Source organism: Malaclemys terrapin, chromosome 16, assembly GCF_027887155.1.
Source record: "Malaclemys terrapin pileata isolate rMalTer1 chromosome 16, rMalTer1.hap1, whole genome shotgun sequence".
Taxonomy (NCBI): Eukaryota; Metazoa; Chordata; order Testudines; family Emydidae; genus Malaclemys; species Malaclemys terrapin.
In genome coordinates, this window is record NC_071520.1 from 28196240 (window position 1) to 28209586 (window position 13347).

Below are 13347 nucleotides of genomic sequence, written 5' to 3' on the forward strand. Positions count from 1 at the left end.
AAAAAAACAAGAAATTCACAGTTCTCAAAAGTCTTTTCTCCCTCTTAAGGGATAGTACAAATTAGGGATGAAATGTTAGCCTTATATGTGTACTTACTGATTCCTGTTAGCTTGTATCCACTGTTTTAATGCACCTCCTGCTAAACATTTATTAGGATGATAACGTGGCAAATGCCAGCAATCCAGTGGTTAGCATCACTACATGCAGGAAGGTTTGGAGTTTCTTGGTCTGGAAATGGTCCAGTTCAATGATGGCTTTTCTCCTGTGGTTAAAATGAGTCAAAGTCTGATGTCCAGCTCCAGACCCAAGCACAGATGCTGAGAAGGACAGACAGTGAGTGCCAATGACGGCATTTGGGGGAGTGTGAAGACCTGTCAGCACTGGCACTGACTGTCATTCATGTCCTCCTAACAACCGGCCTTACTCCAGTGGTGAATCCTGCAAACAGAACTGAGCCTAGCTCAGAGTTTTCTGAGAATCTACATCCTAGGTAACCTGGGGCCAAATCCTGAGGTCCTTACTTGGGAAAAGCTCCCAGGGAATAGAATTCCCACTGCCTCAGTGGGAACCTAAGAATTTAGCTTCTAGACTAAGAGCTTCTGAAAGTAGGGGCTAACTTATCTGTCTGTAAAGCACCATGTGCACCCCTGGGGCTGTATAATGAATGATCACATTACAGTCACCAAAGGAACCAGACTCTACATCAATGTATTTGTTATAGAACTTAGTGAGACAAGACATGGGATACAACGGCAAGAGACAACACAGGCCAGGGGCATGCGTGATTTTGGAGGTTTGCCCCTTGTAGCTGCCCAGATCTGTTTAACCTCACTGCTAATGAAAACCAGAGAAATCAGCTTTCATTCCCGTGGCATCTGCAGCTATGTCATTGTAAGGCGATGTGGCAGTTTTGTTTGCTATGTCTCTCTAGCCTGCATCTCCAGGCGGAGAGTACTTCGTTTGTGATGGAGCTTACATGTGTTCTTTCTCTTTCATTTTCCTTAATAAAGTCATCAGGATTGAAAGTACAGGTTGGATCTTGGTTTATGAGAGACAGAGCAGCTACTATAGATCAGTAGCATGTTCTGTCTGTGCCATAATCTGCTCCCATTCCTCTTAGTGGTGAGCACCTTGGCAGAAGGTAGCCTCAACTCAACTAGTGTTCTGGTGGAAAGGTTTCTGTGAAACTCCTACTGTGACCTGTTTAACTGAGTCTTAAATTTCTCTCTCCCTTTGGTTCAAAGTCTGTACTCCCTGCAGGACTGATCCATAACTAATGAAGCTTGTCCCCATCTCTACAGGCACACTGTCAGAACGAATAGAACGGCTCTGAGAATAAATGGATTTAAAATATCTAATCTAAAAAAAAAATTTGGATTTTTTTTTTTAAATCCATGAACTTCTTTTTTAATTTTCCCTGCAGCATTCTAAGCCTCAACACTGGAGCTTTGTGTTAATGCAAGACCCTTAAACGTCTCTGTGACTCAGTTTCACCATCTATAAAATGGGAACAATAGTACTGTTGGGAGGGAAGTTCTCACAGTTGGGGAAGGCAGTCCTGGGTCCCCATCCACATACCTCTGCACAAGTACCAACCCTTTTCCCTAGAGGATTGTTAGACCTCTGGACCAAGTACTCCACTTAACTACAGAACAATCCTTGTACCTAGCTCAGACAGTGCCAGGAATAACCCCAGGGAAAGATCTCCAGCAGGAGTTACACAAGCTCCTTTTCCCCTTGGTACAGCACATATCATACAGCCCCCCATATCCTCCTAGGTAAGCACTTGCTCCCTGTTTTGAACTGATCCATGGCCCCCTTCAGTCAGTCCTACCTGCCTGGCACTCTGGAGCTGGGGTGCGCTGTACACTCAGAATGGTGGGGTCCTGCCAACTGGTCTCAGCTGTCCTGTTGGCTCCAGGCTGTGCGGTCTACATTGCTCCCTCTCTGCGATGGCCATGGCAGCTCTGGATTTCTCTCTCCAAAACCAAAATCCCCTCCAGCTGCATGCAGTCCTGCTTTCCAGCCCTGCCCTGTCTGCTCATTTGTCCAGAGTCTCCCAGGTGGTCTGTAGCCAACCCCTGGGCCTCGGTTTGGAGTGATGGTGCTTCCCTCAGCCAATGAGGCTTGAGACTTCTGTGGCCAATAGTCTGTTCCTGTTCCAGAGTGGCGTTTGCCTAATGCAGTAGGAGTCGGGCATTTGATAGCCAATCACTCACAGCCACCTCACTCCCACAATTGTCTATGCCAGTTTTCCCTGGAAGGGAGGGTCTCTACCCAGTCCCACATCCCCATCCCCTAAACATGCTTGTCCTCAGGTCACCATCTGTAAAATGGAGATAATAGAACTTACCTCACAGGTGCAGGAACTAGGGGTGCTGTAGCATCCCCTGGCTTGAAGGGGTTTCCATCATATCCAGGGTTTACAGTTTGGTTCAATGGCTCCCAGTTCCCCCAGTGTACAAATTGTTCCAGCCGCCCTGCTCCCGGGGTGTTTTGGGAATAATTAGCTAATGTCTGTAAGATGTTTGAAGACATGATGCTCTGTAGAAGTGCTACATGTCACTATTACAAATGGACTACAGGCCAAATCCTGCTCCCCTTACTCAGGCGAAGAGCCCTCTTGACTTAAATGGGGTTCCTCATTTAAGCACTGTCAGCTGAGCATGATTTGGTCTTTGGAGCAGAAATTAAACAATTTAGTTTGTTCATTCTCAAAGCCGAGTGAAGCACAAAAAGCAAACAAACGGCATCAACGATGAAAATTAAATTCTGTTTTCCGAGTAATGTCTGTGTTAATTTAAAGCAAAGAAATATAGTTTATAAAAACATGATGTAACTTCAGTGGGTTTACAGGGCACAGTGATTTTTAACCTGAAAGTGTGACTGGCATTTAGCTGCCAGTGTTGGACTTGTTTGCATTATTGCCTGGAGGTAGAAGAGCATGAGTTATAAATAGTCACCTTGGCTTTATTGTTCAATTGTAATTACAAATATCTGATCATCACTGAGGAAAGACAAACATCCCCTGGTCATCTACCCTTATGAGAAAGGTCTTTAAGGAGCTGTAAAGGATCTCTGATGTACAATTCCCAGCAAATCCTGGAGATGTTTCCATAAGGAAAAGACTGCACTAAATGGCTTACAAAGGTAAAATAATCCATTACAAAGTCATAAAAAACTATAAAATAAATAATGATCTTCCGTGAAACAGCTGATCTCCAGCTAGATGTGCTCAGGCTTTCCCAGCCTAACTCTGCAGGTGTTACTGACAAAACAGTTCCGAACAAGAAAATCAGCAGAATAGCTCTGGCTGATGTCTCACAGATGTGACCGGGCCAGGGTTGCAAGGCAACATGCTGCCCATTCCTTCTGGGCAGAGAATTCTCACAACACCGTGGATGTGGCTACAGCTGCTGCCTGGGTGCTGGTGGGGAACGTGCTGGCATAGTACTTCTTCTGGGAACGTAAGAGAGGCGTCTGCGTGTCAATGTCACGGCAAGCATTGCGTTTCATGCAGCGGAACATGTGCTGGGTCCACCCATAAACGATGCAGTTTAGGAGCCCCTGGGAAGCTGCCGTTAGAGCCTAGGAGAGAACCCAGAGCGTAAATCTCTCTTTCCACACAGCATAGGATATAACCCTGCCCCATGCAGCCTCCTGCACATCAGGTTTGGTTAACTTCTAATCCCTAGGTTTCACCATGCCCATTGGGCCAGGGTCTGTACTAGACTCAGAGCTGCAGCTCTGTTACTGGATTCAGTTAACCCATAGAAGGATACATTTCCAAGGGAAAGCAGTATTTCCTTGAAATTGGAATGAATCAGAACTCCCACTGACTTGAGCGGGCTTCGGATCAAGCTTTAAGTGTGCTTCAGCACACAGACACGACCTTTTGGAATCTGTGCAGGATCCTTCCACCTGTCCTGTTTTCAAAGTGCCCTCAAAGACTGTGCCCACAACCTGTGTGGGCACAAACAGGTAGGTAGAAGCTCCATTCCACAGCAGATGCTTGTTGGCAGCCACCCTGGAGTTTATGTGCCATGGTCGAGGCCAGTTTCAAAATCTGTCTGTAGCCGTTCCACTTTGAGCTCTCACCAAACTCAGTGGAATCGAGTTTGTTCGGTGCTTAGATGAGGAAACCACAGGCTGCTGCAGAAAATGATATTTATGATTCAGTAGCTGGCCCTCTTCCCTCTGAGGCAGTATTGACCCCTGTGTGGTGCAAGGGGAATGCTGTGCTCCTGGAGTTGCTATCTTTTGAGTGAGATGCCAAACCAAGGCCCTGACCACTCATGGTTATAAAACCCCCACTGGTTCTTTTCACAAAAGGATGATTGTTAAATGTGTCTGATGTCCTGGCCAAATGTCAGGGTAATCATTTTGTCTCGCTGCATTTTCTCTGCTCTTTCAGTTGGAGACAGGATTCTTCATGTCTTCCTGGCCTCAACTGCAGTTTGGTGATGTTCTGGGCTAGGAGACAGCTGCTGGGTTCTACCTCAGGGGCAGCTGCCATTCAGTGGGAGGGGAAATGATCCCTGGGTATAGTTTGTGTATCGGAGTGAAGTTTGCGAAATGCTTTGGGGAGTCCTAAGGGGAAGAAAAGCACTACAGAAATGTAAGCTAATCAGTATCTGGCCCTCAGAGATTCAACAGTTTGCACCTTTGTCTGTTCATAAAACTGTGCCTCCATTTTCCTTTGAGTTTTGGATCTGTCTACATACCAGTGTGACAGATGAATTTAGGAATCTTTTAGTGCCCACAGTTAACTGCAGCTTCAGTGGCATCAAGAGAAAACTCCTGGTTAACAGTAAGGTTATGCATTCAGGTTCTGTAGAAACCCAAACAGCAGTATTTAAGGGGATCCAAATAAAGTTCTTTATCTCAGGGTCTGCATTTGACCTATTCCCCCTGGGTTTTTAATGCCTTAGGACTCCATTTATGGACCAGAATAACATAAGATCTGATCTTCTCAGTGTTTCCAGCACCTAGAAGCCCTAATAGGGCTCCTAATAGAGGCGACTAGCTCTTACTTATTTTAGTTCTTCTGACCTTAAAAAGCATGTAGAAAACAAACATAAGGACAACTACAAAGAGCCTTCCTCAATTCCATCCGTAAATCAGACACAAGCTCATCTGGGCACTGTCTGTGTGGGTGGAAGCAGACTGTACGTTTCCTGTTGGAGTACAGAACCAACCAAAAGCTCACATGACTGACAGGGCCGGCTCTAGGTTTTTTGCTGCCCCAAGCAAAAAAATTTTTGGCTGCCCCCCACCCCAGCCCTGGGCTCTCCCCCTCCCAACTGCACCCTCCTGCTGCCCCAGCCCTCGGTCACTGATAACTCGCTCCCTGGGCGGGGTCATGCAGCAGGAATTTTGGATGCGCACAGAACACAGACAGGATTGGTTCCCATAGGGTTACAGAACTGCAGTAAAGTGGAACAATTTTCAGCTTGTGTGACCGGAGGATATCTGGATGCACATTATAAGACTGTCCTACACAAATGAGGAAAAGTTGAGGTGCCTTTATTATTCTTTTGTTCCATTCTTTGTTTCTATGGGGAATGCACTATCACGGTCTTCCTTTGAAACAAATAAAACTAAAACTAAAACTAAAAAAAAAAAAAAAAAAAAGGCAATGGCTGTTGAAAATAGCAATTCCAGTCCTAATAACCACTGGGAAGCATTTCTTGCTCAATTTATTCTACTTTTTCTACAGCAAGTTACAGTGGATCAGTATATTTGATTTGGGGGAAATGAAGTAACAGCTGCCCAAATTGAGCTTGAGCACTCCTGAATTTTGAGGGTATTCAAATCTGGAAGGCAGGTGCTAGATTCCCTTTCTGAATATTAGCTATATCTGGAGAGGAAAAGTTAATTTCTGCTTCCATGGCTCAGAAGTGGAAATCCTCCTAAATGCCTGGTACTGTATCTAAAGCTGCCCAGGTCCAGAGCCTCCCCTCCTTTACTTTTCATTTTAAATTCTAGTGGGATCCATATACCTCCCTTGCTAGGCTTCAGATAGAGAGGTGCACTGTCCCTTTAGTCCCCCCAATTCCTTCTTTGGGGAAGAGCCCAGAGCTTGGGTGGCAGGTGGTGCGGGTGGGGGGGGAAGAGCCCAGGGCTCGGGGAGCAGGGGAGTACACGTGGGGGCCAGAGCTGGGGCTGCAGGGGGTGTGGGGCGGGGGAAAGAGCCCAGAGCTGGGGCAGCAGGAGATGTGGGGGGGAGGGAAGAGCCCAGGGCTGGGGCAGCAGGGGAGTGCAGGTGGGGGCCAGGGCTGGGGCGGCGGCAAGGGGGGGGGGCAGCAAAAAACCTAGAGCTGGCTCTGTGGCTACCATTCACAGCAAGCTGCAGATTTCAGTTCCATACACCTTTCCCACACCCCTTCCTGTTGATAGCTGCCAAGGGAATGCTGGGAAATGTAGTTCTTTCCCTGCTCCAGGGCTGGGTCTATAGGCAGGGAGCTAACCAAGGAACTACAGCTCCCAGGGGCCCCTGTTGGTTCTTAGCTCCCATGCTGGATTCTTGCACCACTTTGCAAATCTGCCGCCCCAAGCAACTGCTTGCTTTGCTGGTGCCTAGAGCCGGCCCTGATGACTGACAAAGAAGAAAAGACAAGTTCTAATAAGAGATTTCAGCCTGGAGGGTTTTACCTGTAGAATATAAAGAGCCATGCAGATTCTGCTGTTCACTGAAACAGTCAACTTCACTATTCCAAGGAGGACGGCTGTGAAAGGGATTGATAAAATGATATTGCTTTAGCCTTCATTCTTTCCAGTTATTATTACTACCTCTCTCCCTATGCCTAGTGGCCAGAACACGAGGTTTAGAACCTGGCAGAAGTAACCTAGCTCTCTACTAACCTGGGCCCCAACAACAGAAGAAAGCGATAGGGTAGAAAACCACTTGTTGTTCCACTATCTTTATCATTGCCCACTGTTGATCACCCAGGAATCCTGTTGAGTTTATGAACCTTTTGTACAAAGCTCGGGCTTGGATGAGAAGAACCTAGAAAAGAAAATGCATTGATTACTTAAATGCAACTGTATGATTCATTGTGTCTCATGTACTGGCTGATTTAAGAAGTATTCATCTAGTGCCTCAAAGCACTAGTATACTGTTCATTGGTTGTTCTTCATGTGGTACTTATTTAATCTAAGAAATATCTGGAAAATAGACCCTGCAGTGGCAGATCAGAGCAAGGGTCCATTTAGTCTGGTGTCCTGCCATCAGCAGTGGCCAGGAACACACTTCTGAAGACAGTATAATGGACAATTAATGTCATAACTCATCTATGAGAGAAGTTGTGGTTGATTTATGTTTTAATGCATGAAAGTTGATTCCAATTATGATTTGTATTCTAGCTAGTGTAGCAGCAGATAATATAGCTGGACTCCAGGAAACAATGAATCACTCTTAACATGTTTTAAAACAAATTATCCCTCTTTTGTATGAGATGCAAGATTGAAGTCCTGACCACTTGCAGTCATTAAATATCCTCTGGGACATGTGTTAACTCTGGTATCCTGACCCAATTCTAAATCATACATTCTGCCTGTATTATCAGTTGGATTCAATATTCTTCTTCACTTCCTGCCTTATACTGTTGTATAATGTTGTTGTGTGCTGTTAAATAGTTGCTGCCTTCCACTTCAGAGGAAGGGGCATTTCAGAGGTGGGTGGAATAATTCATGTGCCCACGAACGGCTATGTTTTTTTGGGTGGAACTTCTACAGATATTCAGTGGGAAAGGGACAGTCACACACAAACTAAATAAAACATGCATTTATTTTAATAATTTATATTCTGCCCCTCACCCTGGCATCTAGGCACATCACACACAAAAAACAACATTAGTTTATAACTACCCAGAGAGGGAAGCAATACTACCCAGCCTCAGAGGAGAACAGGAGAAAGGAAAAGAAAATGCCTTTATAATTCGGACCTGGTCAAGCAAAGGCCTGGCCCAAAATAATAAAAACAACAATGCCTAGTTCTTATATAGAGCCTTTCACCGGCAGATCTCAAAGCGCTTTACAAAGGAGGTCAGTATCACTATCCCATTTTATAGATGGAGAAACTGAGGCACAGAGAGGAAAAGTGGCAGTGCCCAGGTTCCTCTATTCAAGGGGGTGAATCTAGGGACTAATGATATGGTCCATCAGTGATTTTAAAGTGGCTTAGGGACCATCTCTGTATAAATGTCAGTCACTATCATCCTTGCAACTCACTGTTTGATAGACAAGTACAATATTTCTTACCATAATGGCTATGAAGCTGATCAGGAAGGAGACCAGGAAGACTCCAACGCCATAGAAATATATCACAGAACAAACAGAGACACCATGGGTTTGCAGTTGGCCAGTGAGCATGGCCGTTTCTGTGTGCATCAGGAGACACCTGCAGTCAGAAAGGGAACAGCCTGAGTGTTTACTTTCATCAGTCTCAGAGGAAGCAGGGTGCTCTCAGAGGTGGGTTGCAGCTTACCCGTTGTTCTGGCTGAAGTTCTGGTAGCAATCATTGCTGTTGCCCAGACAAAACACAGGAACCATTAATAAGAAAGGGATGACGCTGAGGGGGAAAAAGGACAATAGCTCAGTTACAACTGCCCTCTTATACTTGCCCTCTCTTCTGTCTCTATTGAAAGGTCGTTTTGCTTTTTATGGAGAACAGCCTGAAACAGTATTTTTCTAGCACTCGAGTGTTATAGCCTATAGCTTCTGTGTGGCATAAAGAATGGGCCACGGGTAATGGAAGGAATTGTACCTGGTTAGCTGAGAGCAGAATTGGTCTCAATGGGTTTTCAGATTCTATTACTGACCATCTCAAAAGAACATGATCATCTCAACATACTACTATTAGTATCAATAATACTTTATGTCCTCAAAGAACTTTAGAACCATTAATTCATCCTTGTTAGATAGGTAAGGGACAACAGTAACAAATTCGTGGCAACCCCAGGTTTAGTGACTGTCACCATGTCGCATATCATGGCCACTTGAACTTCATGGTGACAGTGAAAATACGACTTTGATCCTCCGAAGGGGGAATCTCCATTAGCTGTTGGCAGCATGAGGCCAATGACACACTGGTGAGCAAAGTCCTGATTCCATGCACTGGAGAGAAGATGTGTATATATATATATACCCACGCACACACTCTCTCATGTGCTCGTAAAAGTTGGCTCATTGCAGTCTGAGTCATTATAGCTAACATGAATGGAGATCAAACAATTTATAGCTGAGAATCTGGCTCTTTGAGTTTTATAAGCCCAGAATACCATGATTACCAAGTTACAGGAAACACAGTCAAGTTTGAATAAGATTCGTTTCTAAATAAAGAATAGTTTGGGTCTAAAACACTCAAGTTTATGATAAACATCTAACACTGTCAGAGAGAACTAAGGCCTACCTGGACAAAATTGTTGCTATTCGGCCAATGCGATTTGCATGATCTAAAACCTGTAAAGATGAAAACGCGTAGTTAAATGATCATTGCTTATATTTCAGTGCAACCATCATTTAGTTACATTTCAGCCAGGCTCATCAAAACAGGAATTCTGAATAGCTCAGTGCACGAATTCTCAGTAGGGATACAATGCCAGTCTTGAGTAAGGTTGCCAATTTTGTATGGACATATTCCTGGATGTTTCATCACATGACATAATCTTTAATTAAAGATTAATCTATAATTCTTGGAGAATCCAGGACAATCATGGAGGGTTAGCAACCCTAGTCTTGAGGGAATACTGGAGGGAAAGTACCCAGATTACTAGTGTAAATTCAAAGGTCAAAATTTTGGCTTGCTGAGAGCACTAGTCCTTCACAGAAACTCCTGCACTCCTCTCCAGGAATGATTCTCATGTAGTCATTTTCCTCCAGAAAAGCCACCCGAGGAGGGGGATACGACTGTGTGGCTGTCAGAGAACTCTGACTGCTCTGAAAAATGTTACAGAGAAAATGGGCCAAATTCTGAGGTCAGTGACATAAATAATGGGTTAAATTACACAGCTGTAAATGGGCATCAATTGTACCAGTGAGTGTAAATTGAAGGGGAGAAATGGAAGGCAGGATTGCACCAGGAAAAACCACAATCAGGTGCGTGTATGACAGAGCTGAGGGGTGCTTTATTTTAAAGCTTCCTACATCTCCTGTCTTAGTTGTTTTCTCCTGCTACAGGCCCAGCCTTTCATCCTGCTGGCATGTAAACCACATCATCGAATACTCATTCCCTGAACTACATCATGGCCCCAGTGAAATCAACGGGAATTTTGCTCGACCAACTTTCACCGACTTACCAACACGTGACTTTCCTGCCACCTGAAGATTTGTTCCTCATTTGTCAATTTATCATGTCACATTAAGGAAAGGACAAGAAACATGGATGCATGTTTAGTCTCGATGCTCTCTTCCTTGGGAAGCCTATGAGACTCTGGTGTTCCAGAGACAGCTATGAGTATATGTTTACCAGATGCTGTAATAAATATTAGTGTGAGAATCCATGAAAAGGGCCAGAAAACAAATTAGAGCTGCTCATTGTATGTGGACTAACATTTTCCTCCTTTGGGGAATGAGTCAGTTTTTAATACTCAACATACTCTGAACCAAATTCCCCTTTATTTCCATGACTGGGTACTTGCCCAAAGCAGAAGGGAGTTATAAATAATAAGACTTAGAGAACTTTATAAGATCAAAATGCTTTAAACATTCATTAATCTCCATATCAGACCATACCAGAGGTAGGTAACTATTTGAAATCAGCCACTCCTGGCTCTCAGAACTGTGTTCAGATCACTAGGTCACACCTTTCTTTGGCCACACTTACAAGATGTGGAGGTATTTTTCCAGTGTGGGCTCATGGCAAAGAACTTTTTATTGAGTCAAACTGAAGGGTGCACAATGCACTGGGGAGTGCACGATGCAATGGAAATGAACCTGGGGGATTGCAGCTGCTTCTTCCACCAATTTATTGAATGGCTTCTCCTCCAAAGCGAGAGGATTCCAGTTTTCAGAAGCAAACTGGAAAAGTAACAGACTTTTGATGAGATCTTTGCATGTAGCTTATTTATTTTGTGCAGCATAACTTGGCACAGTCCTGCAGAAGTGTAATGAAGCTCTGAAGAGAAGCACAAACAATTCTGCCTGTTGGAGACTCTGCTGGCTGGGAGATGTATTGTGGGCGCTGGCACCAATTTGCCTTTAGGAAAGGGTAGAATTATCCCACTCTGCAAAAATACAACACAATCCTGTGCTGCAGTCATGGATCATCATTCCCATTTTATAGCTGGGAAAACTGAAGCACATAGTCATGAATACATTAGCACACAGCATGCTTTCCCCTTTAAGATCAGGAATTTAACTGGTATCACTCCTTCCTCTTCCCCCGTGACAGTTTGTGTCCCTGTATTCACCCCTTGCACACTATTATAATAATCTTTGTGCAAGTATGCCTTGTGCGCTATCATTGGAAAACTCATAACTCACTGGTCTATAACATCCTGATAAAATATGTGTGGCAACATTGTATGTAAAGTTATAAGATTTCACTGTATGGTGTTACTGAGGCTTTGTCTACACTAGCAGTGTACCAGGCACCACAGATTAGAGAGCTGAGGTGACTCAGCTGTTCATCCATCCAGACTGTGCCCTGGGAATGTCACATCCCCTGAGTCTGTCTTTTCCAGACGCATGTAGGCAGGGAAAAAGGGACAAGATGGAGCTGTTGGGGTCTGTGGGCAAAAGAGGCCCTCAGGTTATCTCACCACTTTTGAAATGCTATGCGAGGTTCATAATATTCCTGAGGACAAGAAAGTCCCCACACTGATTGCAAAACTGTCTGGCAAAGCTTTAAATGTCTTTAATGAAATGCCAATTCAGCAAGCTTCGAAATACTCTGAATTTAGGAAAGCTGTTTTGCATAGATTTCAAATTACTCCTGAAGTGTATAGGTTGAATTTTAGAAATCTGAAAAAGGGCATAGTGAAAAAAAAGCATAGTGAATTTGCTTATAAGCTGTGTAGTAGTGAAGACGTACCCTTAGAAATGGCTAATGTGGCTGATGCATTTGTATGAACCTAGATATCCAATGAGCACAAGCCACAGAAGGAGGGGCCCAAATCCAGTGTAAAGGGGGATCCTGTTTTACCCCTGGGAAAAAGGAGGGTGGTTGGGGGCCTATGCCCTCAGCCTCCCCCGCTCCCACTCCCCCCAGAATTGTTACCCCCCTGTAAATCCCCATCACAAAACTCCTGTGAAGTGGGAGGGTCCAAAAAGGTGTTTCCAGTGTAACTCCACTGAGCACCTGAGAAATCAGTGCCCTGAGCTAAAAGACACTAAGCCCCATCCAACCCATGTTAATGCAGCTGTTCTTAACACAGGAGTGCCAGAGGCACTCCCAGGTTATACAATGAGTTTTGTGAGGGCTGACCCAGAGGGGTAGATATGGAATTTATCAAGGTTGCCAGCGTGAATGACATAGAGTGCATAGTATCAGAGGGGTAGCCGTGTTAGTCTGAATCTGTAAAAAGCAACAGAGGGTACTGTGGCACCTTTAAGACTAACAGAAGTATTGGGAGCATAAGCTTTCGTGGGTAAGAACCTCACTTCTTCAGATGCAAGAGTCTTGCATCTGGTGGAGAGACACTGGTGCACAGATTGCTCTGGTCAAGGAAAGCATGCTCCAAAAGACAGACATGTTACATAACCAAAAGGTGGAGCTTCTGGCAGTGGGTGGACATAAGATTCCTGTACCTTTAGCTAAGGTGCATGTGAAATGGGAAGGTTTAGAAGATGATTTGACTGTAGGAGTGCTGGGTAATATCCCTGTTGACTGTGCACACCCAGTGCCATGAGGAATTAATGTTGTTAGAACATTACTATTCTTTTTCTGGTCACTTTGGGGCATAGAGAACCTGTGACAGGTTAAAGAAAAAATTGTTCTGGCCAGGAATACAGAATGATGTGAGGAATTACTGCAGGTCTTGTGAATTAAGTCAAAAAAGGTAAAGACCTGAGGACCCCAGAAATTTCCTCTATACGCCTTGCCTGTAATACAAGAGGCATTTCTGAGGATAGCAATGGACATTGTGGGCCCTATGTAGGGTTGCCAACTTTGGTTGGACGAATTCCTGGAGATTTCATCACATGACATAATCTTTAATTTAAAGTTAATCTTTAATTCCTGGAGACTCCAGGACAATCCTGGAGGGATAGCAACCCTAGCCCTATGCCATGTCCTATCTGCAGAGGGAATAAATATATCTTGGTGATGGTGGATTTTGCCACTAGATATCCTGAAGCAGTAGCTCTGTCTAACACTGAGGCAGAATCTGTAGCAAGAGCCCTTT

At 44.5% G+C, this 13347-nt stretch overlaps 1 protein-coding gene across 3 annotated transcripts in view; it reads right to left on the bottom strand.

The window, feature by feature from the left end:
- Positions 1-2950: 2950 nt before the first annotated feature.
- The window catches only part of TMEM116 (transmembrane protein 116), a 28445-nt gene continuing 18048 nt past the window's right edge, over positions 2951-13347 (bottom strand). For 2 of the 3 annotated variants that reach the window (XM_054006501.1, XM_054006502.1), the window contains exons 6-11: positions 9414-9463; positions 8490-8573; positions 8264-8402; positions 6866-7010; positions 6656-6729; positions 2951-3589 (exon numbers count right to left, since the gene is read on the bottom strand). In XM_054006501.1, coding sequence (XP_053862476.1) covers positions 3389-3589; positions 6656-6729; positions 6866-7010; positions 8264-8402; positions 8490-8573; positions 9414-9463 — 693 coding nt within the window. In that variant the 3' untranslated portion in view covers positions 2951-3388. The remainder of the gene's footprint in view (positions 3590-6655; positions 6730-6865; positions 7011-8263; positions 8403-8489; positions 8574-9413; positions 9464-13347) is intronic. The other variant, XM_054006503.1, reaches the window with a different exon arrangement.